The 19349-nt window shown below is 48.4% G+C and overlaps 2 protein-coding genes across 18 annotated transcripts in view; both read left to right on the top strand.

Annotated features, from left to right (window-relative positions):
• The window catches only part of LOC118514067 (protein turtle), a 17027-nt gene extending 11173 nt beyond the window's left edge, over positions 1 to 5854 (top strand). For 12 of the 17 annotated variants that reach the window (XM_036060585.1, XM_036060580.1, XM_036060581.1 and 9 more), the window contains 2 exons: positions 466 to 532; positions 778 to 5854. In XM_036060585.1, coding sequence (XP_035916478.1) covers positions 466 to 532; positions 778 to 2530 — 1820 coding nt within the window. In that variant the 3' untranslated portion in view covers positions 2531 to 5854. Of the gene's footprint in view, positions 1 to 448; positions 533 to 633; positions 646 to 777 lie in introns of all 17 variants that reach the window. The other 5 variants (XR_004906562.1, XR_004906564.1, XM_036060591.1 and 2 more) reach the window with 5 other exon arrangements.
• Positions 5855 to 6440: 586 nt separating this feature from the next.
• On the top strand, positions 6441 to 7419 carry LOC118514065 (probable RNA methyltransferase CG11342). Its single transcript, XM_036060572.1, has one exon. The coding sequence runs from the start codon at positions 6637 to 6639 to the stop codon at positions 7372 to 7374; it is 738 nt and encodes a 245-aa protein (XP_035916465.1). The 5' UTR covers positions 6441 to 6636; the 3' UTR covers positions 7375 to 7419.
• Positions 7420 to 19349: the final 11930 nt, after the last annotated feature.

Raw genomic sequence — 19349 nt, 5'->3', positions numbered from 1 at the left:
TCGGGTGCCGTAGTCAGGGTGTATACTGTCGCCTCTCTCTCTCTGGATACTAGCAACACTAATCCTAACCTCATTTCCTCCGCTGTTGGCTACTAACATAGTTGTAATGAGTGACTAAACCATTCAAAACATGCTTGTGTGGATGAAAATGAGTCTCTCGAAATCGGTTTTGCTCGAAATCATTATTGTTGCGGTGAACTGTTCATGCCACATTACCTGCCAGTGGACCGCTTGGTGGACGTTTCAACAGGCATCAATAATGATGGGCGAGTGTGGCGATAATGCAAAACATATGTTGGTATACGCCTTGACGAGTGCCAGAATCATTTTCTCTGACTGGAACGGGCAAACCATTTCTTGCAGTTTCCTTCGTCGCGCGATCGTGTGAGCGTGCGATGGAAGGAAACTATAAGAATGGCTCGATATTACCACCCTTTTTAATCGGTAGAAATTATTCGATTACAGAACTCAACATGGTAACGGCGAGGCTAACCGACAGGAACGCCCTTAGTCAACCCATACCCTTGAAAAGGTGAGTAGCTTAAAGGGGTTAGGTTAGGGCCAGTCCTCCTTCTTGTGATACTAAAATTATTTCATTGTATTTTTACTTGCATTCATGCTTATCATGTGAAGATAGATACGAAGGTAATGAAAAGACTGTATACAGAAATTTCTCTCAACGGACGTTTGTGTGGCTTGAGCTTGCAATGACCGTACGCGATCAGTGTCTGATAATTTGTCCTTTTTTCCATTCTATATTTTACTTCGTCATCATAGATATATGCAAGGAGAAAGAAAGGCAAGCCGTATTCCCGGCCTAAACATACTGATAGCTATATTACACTGGATTTGGCCACCAGGACGTTGTCAAAACTGTGATTCTATATATTCGAATAAATTTATCGGCGACCAATCGTTGAACGTGGGACAGATTCATCGCTCGGCCGACGGACGATTCGTGCTGTCGCAGGACCTGGTGGATGGCATCGTGTCGCTGCGCAACAGCATCGTGTCGCAGTATAGCAGCAGCGACGACGGTGGCTTTCTGCCCAAACGACTTCCCTCGCTCACGAAGGCTTCCTGGCGACGGCCGCTCGTGTCCTATCCGAGTCAGCTGAGCCTGCAGCTGGAAACGACGCTGAGCAATCATGGCGATGTGATGGGCGTTGGACGAGGGCCGGGTCCGCAGTTGGCTGAACCGCAGCACTCCCTGTACACCAACACGATGCCCGAGAACAACATGATGATTTCGTCGATAAGCTCCACGTTGCCACCGATGTTGGCGCAAACGATCTACACTACCCCGTCTCGCATTTCAAAAGTCGTGGCCAGCTCGCCAGCCACCTCCAGCCCGCAGGTGGTTAACTCGCCCTGGTCTCCACTGTACTTCAGCGATCTCAGCTCAGTGCACCATCTCAGCTCGGCCGAGCGTTCCTTCCCGACGCCGCAAAGTGTCCATTCCGTGCATCGTTACTACAACCACGAGCTGCCGGTGCTGCAAAGCCTGCAGCACATGTCGGCGAATCATCACCACCACCATCATCATCACCATCATTCGACGCACGGATTTATACCGGTATCGGATGTGTCCGTCAGCTTGCCGTACTACTATGGTCAACCGGCGGGCGCCTCCTCACTGCCCGAATCGAACCGTCAGAATTTGTATCAAAACGTACCTTCCTGGGGTTATTACGGTGCTGCAGCTGGAACAACGGCCGCTGGAGCCACCCATCCGTACAGCAACAATCGTTCCAAGCTTCTGTCCCGCTACTATCCTCGGAGTGTGCCTCGAAATCTGAACCGTACCGTCGTACCGGAGCTACGATCGCCAATGTTGAATCTCAATCTCAACACTACCTCGCTCAGTGGCGGTGTGGGCCTAGAGAACTCGCCACAGAGCTATTCCAGCTCGAGCGGGTTTGGCAGCAAAAACACTTCGAGCAATAACACCCAACCGAGCGGTGGTACATCGACGACAACGGTTGGAGCTGCTGGTGCGCCCTCGTCGCATCACAATATTTTACGCGAATGGCGCTACTTGCCACCGTACAGACCGCCACCACCCCCGCCCAGCCTTCACCACGCAGCGCCGCTGTCGATCGGGGGAGGTCGTTTCGAAAATCCGCCATATTCCATGTCGCACTGGCTGGAGCTAATTACGCGGCTAAATATAGCGTCGGAAAAGGCCAACATCAACAACACGGCTGACGTGGGCAGCGTTGACGGCCACTACGAGTTTGATCCTTCCACGCCAACGCCCACGGCTTCCACGCCGACGGGCATGATCCGGGACGACTTTCATCATCTGATGACGCTTCCCTCCACGTCGAGCGATCTGCTGTGGAGCGCGACCGGTCTGACTGGTGTCGTTTCCTCGCTGAGCGGTGGACGAAAGCGAGGCCAGTCGCGCTACGACAATATCGATGCACGCGTGCAGGCCATGAAGGAGGAATTCAACGAGTATCGCAAGCGACAGCAGCTACAGGCCGTCACTGGACCGAGTGTGATAGAGCTCGAGAGTGCCTGCTAACTGTTGGGAGCTGCGGAGCGAGCCACCGGAGGCGGTAAGTTGTAAGTGTATGTGTTGTTTCCGCTAGTGACCCGAGTCGCCCCCGGGAGAGGGATGCGCGAGCGTCGATTTTGTACATCGTTCGTACCCAGGGTCCTTGGGGTGCTAAGGACGACGGAATCTGCGATCGTGCCACCCTCGGAGTTTCAGTTTCCATTAATTACGTTTTAGCTGTGATTAGTGAGAGAGAGAGAGAGAGAGTGAGTATGCTCGCAAAGAGTGATGATCGCTCAGCTCAGTGACTCGAGCCTGACAGAATGGAAGTTGTTGGTCTGTGCACAAAGCAATAGCAATTAAATTCTTTTAAATAGTTTTATACGTACACCATTACCACCCGAAATGGACGAAAAAGGACACGCTCGTACGATTTCAGATTCGGTGCGTTTTACAGCGGAAACGGAAAGCGACGGTAGATCGGATACTACTACCACGGTACATATTACCACCATTCCTAGTAACCATGAGAATAATGCTAAATAAGCAGCAAGCAAACGGGCATACACAACTACATACAGAAGAATGATCGGATCGGGAATGAAGCAGTGGTCACGATTTGCGAGATAAACACACAAATCCACTCACACATAACACAACACTCAAGAATGCAGCAACAAAAGTTTTTTCAGAACACGTATAGAAGCACGCTCACCTTTACTGATACTAAAAATCACCCATTTCACAAGACAAAACTCTTAAATGGAACAATACCCATTTGTAAGCGATAAAACAAAACAATTTTCTGCACATTATAGAGCGAAAGCGATTAAAATTGAACATGAGAACATGGGAAATAGCAAACAAGACGAGAAAAAACGTAATTAATATTTAATGTTCTTCTACCCGAACAATATTCACCGAGCCCATCCTCAGACGAAAAGGAAACTCGAGCGCAGCAGAGGGTGAAGAAAAACGAAATTGAAGCAAACAAAGAAACAACAGCAAACATATAAACAAGCAAGCAAACAAGCAAGCAACACAAACAGTAAAATGTAAGAGATTACGAGTAAGATATAATCTAGTAGCATAGCAACCACACACACATGCTGGAGGCACAACGAGCACGTGTTCGCTGTCGCAAAACGGCAAGCAACAAGCAAAAAAGTCGAACAGCAAGCTGTGGATGCTGGCAAAAGTAGTGAAAAGTAGACAACAAACGAGACAACAAGAAAGGCAAAAGCATACGACGATAAATGGTGCCGCTTGCTCCGTGGTGTTCCGTGGTCGATAAGGTAAATAGGGACAAGCGCTAACAACAACAACAAAAACCATTCATTCTAAACTAGCAAACAAACGAGAATTAACAAATTCGAACAAATTATAACAATTGAAGGTGGACATGAGAAGGTGGTTTCGCGGGTTCAAATCCGGAAAATGAGTAATGAGCGAAAAACTAGCCAAGAAAGGCTAACACACAATTTAGCAAACGGAATGAAGCATGGTGTCGGTGAGCAAATCGTGTTGATATAAAGCATTTTCGATTGATCGTATTTTCTCGAACGAGACAACCACACCTAGTACACGACAGTTTTGTGCTGCACGACTCAATGTAGCCGAACAATTAACAGTTGAGTGCGCTAGGCAAACGAAACAAAACACAACCATATTGTGAGCTATGAACGAACTATCGAACGAACGATTGATTTCTGTTGTTCGTGTGTATTATGAGCAGAGCAGTCCATTAGAGATAATGCGAGTTTTCGTGATGAAAAGCAAACAAAAAACTGCACAAATTATATCTTCTTGTTGACCGATGCTGTCTTTGATTGTAGGAACCAAAACACACGAACGAAGCATGCTGACGCTGGGAAGAAATCAGTATCCTAGCAACACGCGAAGTGGTTGTTCTTGTTTTATTTCGCTTTGCGTTTTATGATTAAGTTTACCGTTTTGCTATAATATGTTTAATACTCTCTAATGTGGTTGAAGTATTTGTTTTTAGTTTATTTTGCTTATTTGTTTACTTTTAACCCAGTTTCGAAATGTGTAAACGGGTCAGTGAAATTGATCTGATAGATGCCACATTACTTATGCTCATTACGTTTTGAGTTTTGAGTCGATGCTATTTTTATAAAATACACACGCAACTTCATAATGATGGTGAGAGCAGCAGCATTAAACAGATTGGCTGATAAGTTGTTTGGTTGTTTAACGCAAAACGGAAAGCCCAATTTGCTGCATACCATAATTAATTATAGCCGAAGAAAACAAGTATTGAACTGGTTTCAGTGCTCGCTCAATGGAAAAGGGCGGTTTTTATTAAAGCAAAAGCTGCACCAGGCAGAGCGCCAGGGAGTTGTTTAAATTGAAGTAAAATCTCTTTAACAAGCGATAGGACATAATAGCTATCTAGGGCAGTTTAACTAGTAACACACGATCGATGATCTCTCTATCTCTCATTCGCGCTACGAAAAGGCAATTGAGAAAAGAAAAAAAAAACACACACACACTAACAAAAACACTTCATTCAGGGGTTGGCTTATTTGATTTGACAATGCAGCATAAAGAAGAGCTGGAGGAGGACACATCTTAGTCGCTGGCGAAACATGAAAGCATGGACTCACCACACACCACATGACACGATACGACAACGGATCGTCTAATCGCGTAACTTGTATATAAATATATTCCTTGTTCTCATATGATTTCCATAAGCAAAACAAAACAAACAAACAAACAATATAGAGAAAGCAGAACCGACATACATACATTCCATTAGCTTCTAGTTTATATCGAGTAAGGTTTAGAAGAAAAAAAAACACTTAAAATAATAACAATTATCGGATTAGAAAATGGAAGCTATTGAATATATAACGAATTACAAACAAAAAAACAAAACAAAAATACAAAAACCAAAAAAAGAAACACGGCAGAGAGATTGGTTTTGGATTTGGAAGCTTTAATTTTGTATTTCCTGTGATTTGGAGTACATTGCATCTGACACGTTCTGTTCTCTGTTGTTCGATTTGATATTTTTCGCTCTCACTCTTGCCGCGGCCACGCTCACTCAAGCAAAGTACGCATCCATGTCCATGTGAACCTGCCACTACTAAGCACGTGCAAGTGAGTTTGTGCTAGGATCAGCGCGCGCGCATTCGTGATTCGTCAGCAGACGGTGACAATTTAGTGGTGGTGGGAATGGAGGGATGCGTGGAGCAAATTAATTTATTATTGCGATGCATTTATTTATTTATAAATTCAGTGTTATGATACTTATTTGTACTGTAACGCACGATAGATTGTATGATTTCTAAAGAAAAATAAATAAATCTAAAAGTAAATCACACACACGCACGCCTTTCTTTTCTGCCGCCTTCTGATGAATCGATTGATTCATCGAGGGAGAGAGAACCCATTTTCATGCGGACATAAAGCTAGAGCATCTCGGTTTTGTAACGGAGCCAAGGTATGTAGATATAGAAGGTAGAGTTGTTTAGAGCAAATTGACATTTCTCGACCTGACATAACAGTTCCGAGGTGATCAAGGGGAAGGGTATTGAGAAGAGTGACGGCAGCGTCGGAGGAGGCGCCGGTGGTGGTATCGCTTGCGATTTTTTGACGAAAAATGCAACCAAATATCGTCAATCTTCTGTGGGACAACACTTAATATGCGAAGATGACCCATAAATTAGCGAAATTGCTCAAAGGACTGAGAATCGAGGCTGTTTGTTCATGTTGGTAGCCCCATACCATATGTTTTTGTAAACAAACTCTGACATAACTCGACTAAAATGTCGCCCTGTCAAATCGATAAAAATCCACCTTCTAAATACATACACCTTGAACGGAGCATGTAACCGTTAAAGTTTAAATTACAAAAAAAGTGACATCAACTTGACAGCTCGCTTCCCACGATGACAGATGGGTGGGCTGATGTTTACTAAACAGGAGAACCAAAATAAACAGCTGTTGAGCATGCGAAACACGTTCAGACTTCTGCTGTGCTCGGCTTGTTGCAGTACAAAACAAGGATTACTTTTGCAGTTCAACGAATAGGAAAAAAGAGTTGTGAAGCTGCTTATTTGTTTTTGCTTTCATGTGCCGGTACACGGGAAGCAGACACCTTGAATATGGATGAGACCGAAACGCAGGTGAAACATGGCAACTACCACAACTACTACCAGTTCCGGGCAGAGGACAGCAGATCGGACATATTGCGAGAGTGCTTGCGAACGTTTTGGAACGGCAACAACCAGAATACGGTGGTGCACATGATTGACGTCGGCTGCAACTCCGGCCGGTTCACAGCGAAGGTACGCGACGTACTGGAGCAGGTAGGCGCCCGAGTAAAGGCGGTTGGCATCGACATCGATGAAGAGCTGTGCGATCGAGCCAGAGCTGAATTTCCCGACATCGAGTTCATCGGCGGGAACATACTGACCATTGCCCGGCAAGCAGCGACCACCGACAACGGCTCGGACCCAATCGAACAATGCATGATGCGGTTAGGCATCGAGCGGTTCGATGTAGTTTGTTGCTTTTCCGTACTGATGTACGTCCACCTCAACGGCGGCGATGCTGGGCTGCGGCGTGTGTTGGACTACTTGTGCGATAAGGGCCAATTGCTTATACTGGAGCTGCAGGCATGGAAAAAGTATCGCGACCAGGTACGTCGACTGAAACGGGACGCGTGCCAAGCGTATCCACTGTACGAGGAACTTGAGTGGAGAGGCGGTGGCGGAGTGCTGGAGGACCACATCAAGGTTTACGTACGATCGAAAGGGTTCGAAATGGTCTCGGAAAGCGCTGAAAAGAGTGAGTTCGATAGGCAGTTAATATTTTTTAAGAAGCGCCAACAGCCTTTGTGATCAAATAAACGCCACGAACATTTCAGGCGCCCTGTTTAGAACAGTTCGTTCGGTATTTTTAGTACAAGAAGCCGCGCGGCTTTTTAGCTTGCGAAAGCTCTCTGAAAAGGTTTGTGGATCGGAGCTTTCGAACGAAAGTGTCAGTGTGGTTGATGTCTTGGGTAAGGATATTTCAGGTGCCGTCCTTCGCTTTTCGTTTTTCTTCATTAGACTAAAACTTTTCCAGCTCAGCAATACCGCAAAAATTCGATACACTTCCCAACAATGAACGGCCAATAATGTTTTGTATCTATTCGATGGTGTTCGTTCGAATCGCCCGACTCACGATTGATTTGGCTCGTTTTATGCAACGGCATGCGTCGTCGAGGGGATTGAGTAACGATCCGGTTCCGGCGAGTGATTCCTCCAAAAAACAATAGTTTTATTGTATTGTTTGCCAACCCATCTCCATCCACGGCGGAATGATGGTTTCGAGAGCGCCATCCATTAAAAATTTCCATCTAACCGTTTCAGCCATCCGGTGGTGATGGCGAGCGATTCAAAAGCGAAACCGCCGTTGATCAAACCAAAAGCGCTTGTTGATTGCTGCGGGATGGGAAACGAAAACAAAGCAAAAAAAAGGGAAATAGGACAGAAAAAAGGTCTCGTAAGGAGTGGGATTTAGCTGCACATGGTGTGGTTCTCAAGCGGCGTCGATATCATGTACACCGCGCGCTACTCTGCTGCTGCCGCCTACGACTTGAGGTTGGGAAATTCGATCAAAATTCATGATCACGAATCGCGGGTCAGTCGCGCAAAGACAGAGGACGATCCGCGCTAATGGATTGCGCTTTATGTGCTTCGATCTGCTGTGCCTGTGCCCCACCCGCCACACGTGTCGGTGGTGGTGTCTATTGACACTTACAATTGGAATTAGGTGCATAAATAATAGCCGCCTAATTTCGCATGCAAAGAGCTGGCGGAACCGCGCACATCATCAATCGGTCGATCGATTGTTTGTTTGTCCTGGGGGGCTTGGTGAATTGTACCAAAATCATTGAAAACCATTTATTTTAACCCATCACGGCTAATGCTGTTTCCCTTTTGCTTGGGCCGGATTTTGGGGCCGCCATTTAATGAACCTGGGCTTTCAATGAACGAAGGCTTTAGTTCATAAATTGATTAAATTAGCTCCTGGCAATTCTTTTCACATTCGGCTGAGATAGAGCTACAGAGCCGGTGCATCACAGCAGTAGCAGCAGCAGCAGCAGCGCACAACGAAACGACCGTCTAATAGTTGGCAACAACGATAACCATCCGTTTAGCCACCGTTTCTTGAGCCGACCGACTTGCGGATTCAACTATTGCCCTCTGTTCGTTTCGTATTCGGTGTGGCCCTGGAGACTGTGCGGGAGCAGCAAGTGGCCAAATACGTTTGCTCTCTCACGCCACCGCATGGAAAAGTTCGAATTGTAATGCTTCCCCAGATAAGATAACAATAAAATTCTACCGCATAAGGGGAGAGAGAGAGTTCGACCGAGGTGAAAGGGAGGAAACTTCACCAATTTTTGGCAGAAGAATTGGAACCTCCTCTGGTAGGAGGGTGCATGCACACATACGGGGGGATGTGCGAGTGGGTGTGTTTATCAGCATGTGGTTTGTTTAGGAAACGGGAAGGGCACGGGGACGGATGCTTACCTTCGGGGTTTTGCACGCGTGAGCAATGCTGGTCCGTGGCACCAAGACGGCAACGCAAAGCCAAACAGCAAACAGACAGTCTCTCCCACTGTCAATAAGATAATGATGATAGCGTTGATGGGTGTTTTATGCTTCGATGCAGACACACACACACACACACATACACCCGTACGACGCTCCTCGGGCCACAGATCTGGAAAAGTAAAGATATCTTGTTAAAGATGTTCCTGTCGGAAAGTGTGATTATTTGCAGTGTGTCTCTCTGTCTCGGAGTTCCCCGAGTTCCATCTGCTCCGTGAAGATAGCATCTGTGCAGCATCAGCATCAGCGTCTGCTGCTGCACTCGCTTCGTTATGAGGTAGGCATTCACCTTCACACTTCAAGTTCAAGCAATTCCCCGGGCCAAACGTTGTCCGCCGTAGTAGCACTACACGGCAGCCGTCGGAAGTGGGCATTTTGCATCGGTAATGTGGACACAACGTGCATCGAAATTTTAGAAAATTAGTATGGTGTGACCAACCGTCCTCGAGGGGGGAGGAGTGGGGAAAGTGGCTGGCGGCAAGTGGAAATAATTAATTGAAACGAAAACCACAAAATGGTAGTCCCGGACCCCGGTGGAGCAGTGGACGCCTGCTACACCGTGTGCTACACAGTTCACGAAGAATGAAGTGTGTGAAATGTTGAAAATCGACCATTTCTGCAACATTCTGCATCGCCCCACACATACACGTGTGGTGTGTGTGCACTCGAACAGTAGCAGCGGTATGATTTTGTGAGTGTTAAAAATGGGGTTTACGGTTTGACCCACTCCCTCCGATTTGACCCTTACCGCCATTTTGTTAGGCGAGACGTGACGGGAGTAGGGGGAGGGGGGGGGGGAGGGACCGAAGCGAGCAGGACGGACGGGGGGCGGCGATGACTCTAAAGCTCATGTAATTCTGTGCGGTTTTCCTTCAGGAATAGCAGGAGGTCAACCGTAAGTTGGCAAGCAATTTAATTTACTGATGGAGTTTAACCGGCAGCTCTTGGACGAACCGGCACGAGGACGAACTTCCGCACCGAACTTCAACCGATTGCGGGGACCAAGGGGCCAAGGGTCCGGGCACCAACATTTTCCCCCGGCGTAATGTTTTGGCGGTGCGGTGAATCCATTAAAAAAGGTGCGGGTGAAATCCGGCTTTGTACGGCGCAGAGAGCAAAGGGAAAGAGAGAGGGCTTATAAGGGTGACAGTTGTTGCCGGGGCCCGAACAGACCGAGCGGATGGATGCTGAGTTGAGCTGCTGCTGCTGCTGATGATGATGGAACGGAATTTGCAGCAATTCATTTTCACCCGAAGTATATTAGCTTTTATCGAGATTTAAGCAAATTTGCATTTTACATCCCGAACTCCGCTAAGAGCCCGTAAATTTTTAATAGGAATTCGCAATCAATTTTCGATCGTGCGGTGGGATTGAATTTACGAGCTTTTAATTGATCTTCCGGCACCTGTACGCATTGGCCTCCTGGTGCTCTGGTGCCGTGGTCCGTAAATAAACATCCGCGGTTCGATTATCATCGCGCCGTGCCATCGATCGGGCCCAATCGCCGCTCCGCTGTGAGTTGTTTCTTCGGGCCCGGGCCAGCTCGCCAATCGGACCCATCAACACGTTGACCTCCGGTAAATGGATGCTCGGCGGGAGTTGTTGCGTGAATGCGTGAATTTCACACGGCTTCTTTTTAATTTTGCTTTCTGCCTCGCAAACCGCACGCCTGTCTGCACACGTTCGGCTGAGTTCACGGCTGAAAGAATTCCACCACCAGCGAGCTTCGGGTGGACACCGCACAAATCCAGCTAATGGAAGCGCACCAAGGATTATGTAATTAAAATTTCTGCTCCTACTTCAAACAGCCACCCAATTAGGATTACCATCCACGTTCCCATCGCTTCCTTCGGCGCGGCCTGCCACGACCAGAGACTCGCAATTGTGTGTGCGCGCCGCCCCGTTGCCGCTGTTGTTTTTGCTCCGTTTTCTCGATTTTCACCAAGTTTCCGCTTGCAAGTAGTAGCGCGCCCAAAACGAGCCTAACTTTGTGCGCCGCTGTGTGCGAAACTGTGGGAAAGTCGTGATTAATTCAGTTTGTATCTCTCTGATTAATTCTCTCCCGGGTTTGACTATCGAACGGCGAGCAAGGCCCCTTCAGCGCTGGGTCCCTCCGCTGCTGATTATTTGGTCACAAAGCGTCCCTTTTTTCAGACCAACTTTCAAACAACGAGCACAACGAGCAATTCCAAAATACGCACACCAAACGGCTTCACAGACACACACACGCACACTGAGCTGAGTTTGCCGATTTGAAAAACACAGCAGTGTAGGAGAAAATCAATTAAACAGTGTTCCATGCTTTCGCCATGGCAACACATCACCCGGAGAGACGGGTATCAATTTATTCATGGGTTTGTGGGTACAGCAATTTCCCGGCCTCCTCCACGTCAAAACTCTTGCGGAATCGAGGACTTTTTGTTTTTCCCGTGCGTTTCCATCTCGAGCTCCAACGTCCCCAACCAACCCACCCGGGCCCGCTCTTTTGAAGGCCGCCCGTAGTGTAGGTTGGCAAATCTGCTTTTAGGTAAGAGTTTGGGCGTCCTCCGATTAATGCTGCCAAAACTGTTTGTTTCCGCGTCCGCCCAGTCCACCCCCCTTTCCCCCCCTCGCCTAGGGTTGCCGTCGTCGTCACAGAAGTTTGTGGAAAGAATTCCGACAACATTGCCAAACTGGGCGCAAACGTAGGCCAGCCAGGGGTCGACAGTGGCGAAGTAAACGACAAACGATGTGCGAGTAGTAGGGCAGGAAGGTAGGGAAGGGAAACGATTGAGAAGGGGGGATGCTTTCTGAAGGCCCCGGATAAAGTTTTCAGTTTGTGTTGGTTCAATTGATTATAGATTTTGTTTTTCGACCAACGAGATATCCGAGCGACGAGCGCAGAGCATGGAAATCTGATAGATCTTATTGAGCGTCGTGAGGACCTTGTCTGAGTCATCATTTAGTTCACGGGGGTGGGTCGATCGAGTATAGGTTACCATCGACGAGTTTGGCCCAAGATTTGGCAGGATGGTGGAAGAAGCTTAAGTGATGATTCTTCTTTTTCCGGTACCCGTTGTCCCCCCACCCTCTCCGATAATCACTGCCGCGGCGAGGCTTAAAGACACACCTCGGTGGACATACTGCGGGCAAAGGAAGGAATAAATAAAGCGAAACTGTTAACGATTTTGTGTTGAGTAAGACGAACCGGACGGACGGACGGACGGAAGGATGAGGAGGGATGATCAAGGTTTGTGTGTGTGTGTGTGCTAGTCAATTGATTTCCGAACACACACACAGCCACAGGGAGGATCCTTTCGACAGGTGCTCGGAAGCCGCCCGGTCCTCGGTCCTTAGTCGACCGGAACGGAACAGCTCACCGGAGGTAGTTATCGAGCTCGAAACCGCCCAGCCAGCAACCCTCCGGTCGGTCGGTTTGTCGCAATTTTGGGAAGAGAAGAAGAAGAAAGAAAAAAAAGGCAGAAACGCCCAGGAAAGACATGTGACAGAAACGGGCCCCCTGGAAAAAAAGGAAAAGATTGTGATTGTACGTATTGAAACGACATGGAAAGTTTTTCGGAAGGGATTTCCTTCCAATTTCGCTGCGACACAACTCACTTGTTAGGGGATTATGTGCCCTAACCTGTGGCGCGTAAAGTAGGTGGTTATTTAGTATTGCGATCGTGTTTCGCTGTACCCGGCAGCCGGCAGCCATGGTTCGTGGCCTAACCCAGCCCGCCAAGACCCGCCAAGGCCCGCCTATAACTTTCAATTTTGCGGTATATTATCTTCTTACATTTTATTTCCGTAATCCCAGGGTGGCTTTCAGGTGCTCATCGTAATGCCGGGGTTAGAATTTTTATCGATTTTATTTGCATATAAAGAACCAATGTTTAGCTTTTTTGCACGCTTTCTGGTTGGCTTTACGGGTATGCAGTGCACGGGACGATCGGTACACGGCGCGACGACGACAATCCAGTTTCGGTTACATTGTTTTTCGCGCTTTATCTAGGAGCTGCTGCTGTAAGACTGGGGAGATGGGTTGGGAGTTCGGGCCGAGGGTGGATCTTGGTCAGAACCCTCCGATTCCACAGATAGAACTGGAGCCTGAAACGAAGCTCGGGATCCGGCTCTTTTTTTTTCTTGCCCAACATTAAACGGCTACGGGGAGTTGCTGTGGGAATAGATGTAACAGCTTAATACTTTGAACGATATCAGTGTGAATGTGTTTTGCTGTTGATCGACAATTGTAAAAGCTTTATTAGGACCTTCCCTTGGCGTTGGTGGTGGCGTTGGCGTACGGCTTACAGGACGCGACTTTTGCCACACAGACTCTGTTTGCGTCCATTTTTCTTGCTGCACAAAGTTTCAGTGGTGTCCACCGTTGGAGGGAGGGTCGCAGGACTTATAAATGTTTAATATCACTTTCCTTAAATTACGAAGCTTTTATGGAAGACGATGGCTGCGGGCGTTTTTTTTTTTGTAAGGAGAAGGAATAAAATATGACAAGCATACCGGATCGTATAAATTCACTGCCTGGGAAAGATGAAGCCTAGCGCAACTGCATTAGTGGTGGAGGTTAATTTTCAATTCTCATCCTCCAATCCGGCACCCTCGCCACCCGGTCCGTATCGTTAGTGGCTACACGTTGGCAGTACGAAAGCAATGCGAATAAAGAGAAACGAGCTCCAACAGAGCAGGATCCGGGATGCAGGACCGGGCGGGCCAAGTGTTGCCGGTCCCATAAGGCGATCCCGTGTAAGACACCGGTTAAAATGCGCAGGAAGTGGAAATAAGTCAGGAGCTAAAACCCGAAGAAATATCGACCCATCGGATGCATCAACTTTCGCTTGATGAAACTTTTTAATTGCTACAAAATCCGGATTTATGGTTCGTAAATAATACACGAGGTGAAATAAAAACGGACTCGAGCCTCGCGGGCGGAAACCGACCCAGGCCGGGCTGCTCTGCCAGTGCCATATACGCTGTGGGAAGCAAGGTGCAGAGGATGCACTTACCCGCGGTGCATTGCGCGCCTCTGATCTCGAAGTAGCGAAGTCATACACACTGACACGCCACGGCCTCGGATGGCGAATCTTTTCGCACTGTTCGAAGGGCGTCGGAGGGGCGGGGGGTTGGCACACATGCAGGCGGTGGAACAGCGTGAAAAATAACGGACGCCATAACTGCACACAGAGAAATGCGAGTCTCGCTTTGCTTTGGTGCTATTAAGATTCAGCACTCATCTTGAAATTTTCTGGAACAAAGTTCACAGGGTTAGTTTCCGCAGTTCGTGGCCACCGTTCCGTACTGCTGCGTGTGGCCTCGTGGCGGCGGAGGGCACGAGACGGTGGGACAAAGTTTTCGCTTGAGAGGTGATACGAGAATACTGCTGCAACTCGGTGGTGTACCGTTGGATCCGTCAGGTTTCAAATCCGGCTGAACTCTTCTCGAGGTCTGCAAGTCGAACATGGCGGCAACCGTAGGTGGGTTGGTGGATGAGTGGTACGGGTAGGAGGTGCGGTGAGGCGAGAATGAATGACGAGAAAGTCTGCGCTTCCGCTACATGAGCTTGTTTTCCTTTTTTTCTGCCCACTCGGCTGTACCAGGTTCCTTCAGGAGCTCGGGAAACCATCCGAGAGCGAGAGCGAGGACGCGAAACTAGTGTGAAGCCGCGTTGAAGCCAAGCCATCGTTCATAAATTGTTAATACCTCGGCGCTCTATCTTTAGGTGCATCAGGTTTGTTGCCTCGCTGGGTCCTCGCACGACCGCCTTGCCGATAGTGGTCGCCAGATTCTTCTTCGCTTCCTCTCGCTGGCTCCGAGTTCAAAATATTCAAATCGTACCGCATTCCATTTTTCACCCGGAGTCTCGTGAAATCGGTGTGAGTGTGTGTGTGTGTGTGGAAATTGTGCGAACAGCAAGTTAGGCCACTCGACACCACCCGTCAAAGGGTGCTCGCCTTGGGAAGGGGCAAACCACATTAGGCTCAGGACCTTCAGGAGCCAGGGCAATGGATAGATAGGTCGCGCCTGGTAAGGTAACGAGTCCTCTCCAAACAGTCTCTAATATAAAAATTTGATTTGCATAATGTACGTTTCCGATGTGGCGCTTAGATTACCACAGCCAGTCAAGCACCAGCCAACCAACCAGCCAAGCACTTACCGAGTGTACCGCCGACGCCACAAAGTCAAGGGTGGGCACTGGTCGACCGACCATCCTGTCTGAACCTCATTTAAAGGGTGTGCAACCTTTGGCTTCCGACGTTTTAGTGTGTGGCACATCCTTCAAACGTGTTATTTACGTTCATCAGGCCAACTGCGTGCCACACCCGTCTAACCAGACCAGAACCCATAGTGAAGTGGCCATAGTTAGGTCTCGCCAGAGCGCCCTAGCTTGCCGGTAGTGTACACCGTGGCCCGCCGTGTGTCGGAATTGCAAAAGAGAAAAATCATCATAATTTATGCTGTTTCATCAGAACCCGGTTATTACTCACATCCTTTAGAAAGGCACCGCATCCACCGGGCAGCACCGGGTATCGAGTTCATACGATTAAGTCATCACGGAACCCCGTCTTCACGTCACTTCACGTCCTCCTGCACGGGCCGATGGTGATGTTGCAGCTGCAGCCTCTCAGATGCCGGCGAACATCTTTTTTTCCAACACTTCCTCCTTTTGGGTGCGCGTTTTTCTTCCTCTTTTTCAGTACGGAAGCGCCAAAGTGTGTGTGTGTTGGATTTAGGGAGATATTTATCAGGCAAATTCCAGCAACTGAGGAGTTAGGATGGGGCAGCGAGTTCCGCGTCCACGACGACTCATCGTGCAGCGTTGCGCGCGAAGGAATGCGAAAGGAATGTGGCCGAACGGAACGAACGAACGAACGAGAGGGAGCGAGAATAAAATCACGGTGGCATCTGAAATTTAATTCAAACTTTTACTTCACTCGAACACTCCGTCCGTTGCCAACGTTACAGGAAGCGCGCGCCTATTTGATTTGTAATTTTAAGACGTCAGAAGTCTACTGTTGCTGTGATTGTCTCTAATTTGAATGGGTATCTGCACCGCGCTTAATCTCCGGGTTGTTTAGGTTCGGTGCAGGCTTAAAGCAGACTTTTAACAGGCTTATAGAACGTCTCGAAGGAATTTGGGAAATGTTGCAGTACTTGTGGAAAGTTCCACTAAACGGAAAGTAGCTCGTAAACGTAAGCTAATAGGATTATGAGTACGATATATTGCAAAAGAAATGTTGAGTTGCAATACCGAGCTCAAATAAAGGCGAATACCAAAATCCTTGTACCATCATTAAAATGGTGACACGAAGAAATGTTTTATTAGACATCCAACATTCTCCGAAAATACCTCACATTCTAGGGATGTGTTTTGTTCCGTAGAAGTATGCAATCGAAATCGTTTACCGTGCAGCGTCGAAAGCATGTATCGCGTGTGCACCACCACACCACGTGTAGGCAACGACGCACGAGCCAAATGCCATTAGATTCGGGCAGATCTTCTACCCCACACATAGCGGGCTTTTTTCTGCTTATGCGTATGTGAAACGCGAGACAAAATTCGTCAAAATGTCGTCCGTTGAGCGCTGTTTTCCACTTCGATGTAACAGTAGGTACACGCGGTCGTGTTCAAACAACATTTGAGTGAAAAACAATACCATTCGCCCCGCACAAAAACCCGGGGAGGAAAAACAATATGATACACGTTGCTCGATCGAGCTCGTACCCCGGTTACCGGGAGGGGGTGGGGGCAAAGTATTTGCAGGAGATAATTATATCCTTGCTCTTACGGTGAAACCCCACCCCGGGGGAGCTAAGAGGGTTCTTCGCTAGCGGCACAAAAAGGCGCAACGATTCCATGGTTCGGAACTTTAAAATTATGCTACGCTTAAGAGAATATTTGGCCTCTACCCTGATAATCCCGAACTTTGGTCTGCTTTGGTCCTCCCCCGCTTGGCCTTCGTCGCTGCCCCCGGCACCCCCCCAACCACCCACAGGCTCCCCCCGGTCGCTCTGCGTTGAGTGGTGCCCGACCGAAGTACGGTACCGAAGTTCATACCGTCTCCGTCTTTACCGTCCATTAATATCACCTTGGAGAGTAAACCCAACGGCTAATCTCAACTTTCACAAGTTCTGCTTTCGAAGAAATAGTACAAATTGAACCTAAAAGATAATCTCTTTTCCTAATCCCCACGACTAATTGATGGGGGCGGGAGGGCGAGTGCGAGTAGTACCGACTGAATGGCAGGCAGGCTGGCTGGCTGGCACAAAAAGGGTCACCCGAACAATATGCAGTGCAGAGGGCACTGTGTGTGTGTGTGAGTGCGAGATGGCCGTGCGGATCTCCCTCGCTGAAGTTTCGAGGTTCGAGAGACCAGCAGAATTAGCATTAATACAAACCTTTTGCCTTGCGTGGTTAAAAAGAGAACACAAGCCTTTAAATACGGTTCGAGCGAGCGAGAAAGCGAGGGAGAGGGAGAGCGAGAGAGACGGAATTTAAGGAAAACGTCACGAGAACGAGATCCTTTGAGGAAATGAGATTTTCAAGTACGAAGGTAAATATCTTGAACAAATTTAAATATCGTGGTAGGTTTAATTTCCAAAGTCGTTCCTTTCGGCCCGGTTCGGCTCGGCTCGACGCTCAAGGTGGGCCCTCACCTCGTGGTCGTGGTTTCTAATTGTAGGTGTTAGGGCACTCCGGGTACGTCCCGGGTTGTCGTCTGTCGTCCCATCCTCGTTCCCGTTGCGTTGCGTAATGAAAACTTTCCAGTCCGTTAAAATTAATCAGTGTTTCGAAAGTGTTGTCTATCGCAAATATCGGTGCGATATTGTATCAGTCGGTTAAGCAGGGCTTCCCATCCGCCATACTTGTTCCGCCCAACGGCAGAAACTAAGCGGGTCGGTCAGTGAGGGTTGTCCTTCCCCTGGTACACCACCGGTACACAGTTGTTGGCAAATTTATGGCGTTACCTCGAGGCCCCTACTCACCACCACCGCGAGCATAATTTGGCACAGGAATTTTGATTATTATTTAATTTGCATTTAATTTGGCACCCCTGGCAGGCAGCGCGGTCGGGCAAAGTCTTCAAGAAGAAGCAGATAGCGACCGGCCCCCAAGGGTAAGTTTTTGGTGCAAACATTGCGATTTCGATGGCAAATTACACACGGTGCTGGAAGCCGATTCTTCGCCCCAGTTTGCTACAAAAGAAACGGACTGGTGAGGACACGCTGCACGCTGCTTGTTCACTGAGTTAACTTTCGGAAAGCACTGACGAGGATGTAACGTATTAAATTGCATTTGACAGACATTACGCAGCGAAAAGACATTGCCCGTAGTTGGAGCACGATCAACCGCCAGCGTCACACGGACGTCTAATGGTCTTGCAGGTAGGTCCCAGTAGGTCCATCATCATATTCCTACCGGATGGCGTCCACCACGCGGTGCGGTTCCTGCGTGCCATAGACGATGTTCCGTCCGAAGGCACGTTTGTCTCCAATTAAATTTCTATCACAAATGAATGGATCATGTTAGCCTTTGATTCTATTGATTACCTGCGGCCCCCGGTGGTGCGGCAGCATCGCCCGGCAGCCGTCAGAGCCGTGGCTTGGCATGGTTTTATTTGCTGGCCAAGGATTTACGAATCCTCGACGGACCTGAATCTGGCTGTTCTGCCGTTTGTAAGCTGTAGGATTCGGAGAATCCATCCAACGGCACCGTACCGTACCGTCTGCCCGCAAGAGTACAACGCAACCCGGGCAGTGCTGGGGCGTATGTTCGGGATCTTGTTGTATGATTTGTCCTCACTTCGGCTCCGTTATTCACGTCGCAGGGGTCGCCATCAAATTTCAAAGGGAAAACATGGCGGCAGTAGCGGCCTACCGGGAGGCACAAAAAAGGCCGAATGTCAGCAAAAGCGACAGCACTAGACGAGGCGTTTGGGGAGGGTAGATGGGAGGGTATGGGGAAGGTACGGCACTGTCGTTGAGGTATAGTGTATGGCCACAGAAACATCAAGAACAACAATAACAACAAAAAGAGGCACACAAAATGAAATCACGTTGACACGGACAAGCTTTGATGAAAATCATTCTTCTGGAAAGAAAAGCATCACTTCCGGATGATTTTTCATTTCGTTTTCCCCCACCACCCTCCCCCCCACTCCACTTCACCCATCTCACTGTCCGTGTGTGTGTGCGCTGTACCATGTACCGGACATGTGGGCCGCCGA

This window comes from Anopheles stephensi, chromosome 3, assembly GCF_013141755.1.
Source record: "Anopheles stephensi strain Indian chromosome 3, UCI_ANSTEP_V1.0, whole genome shotgun sequence".
In the NCBI taxonomy this organism is placed as follows: Eukaryota; Metazoa; Arthropoda; class Insecta; order Diptera; family Culicidae; genus Anopheles; species Anopheles stephensi.
Note: the sequence above shows the minus strand (reverse complement) of the source record. Positions and strands in the feature narration are given on the sequence as shown.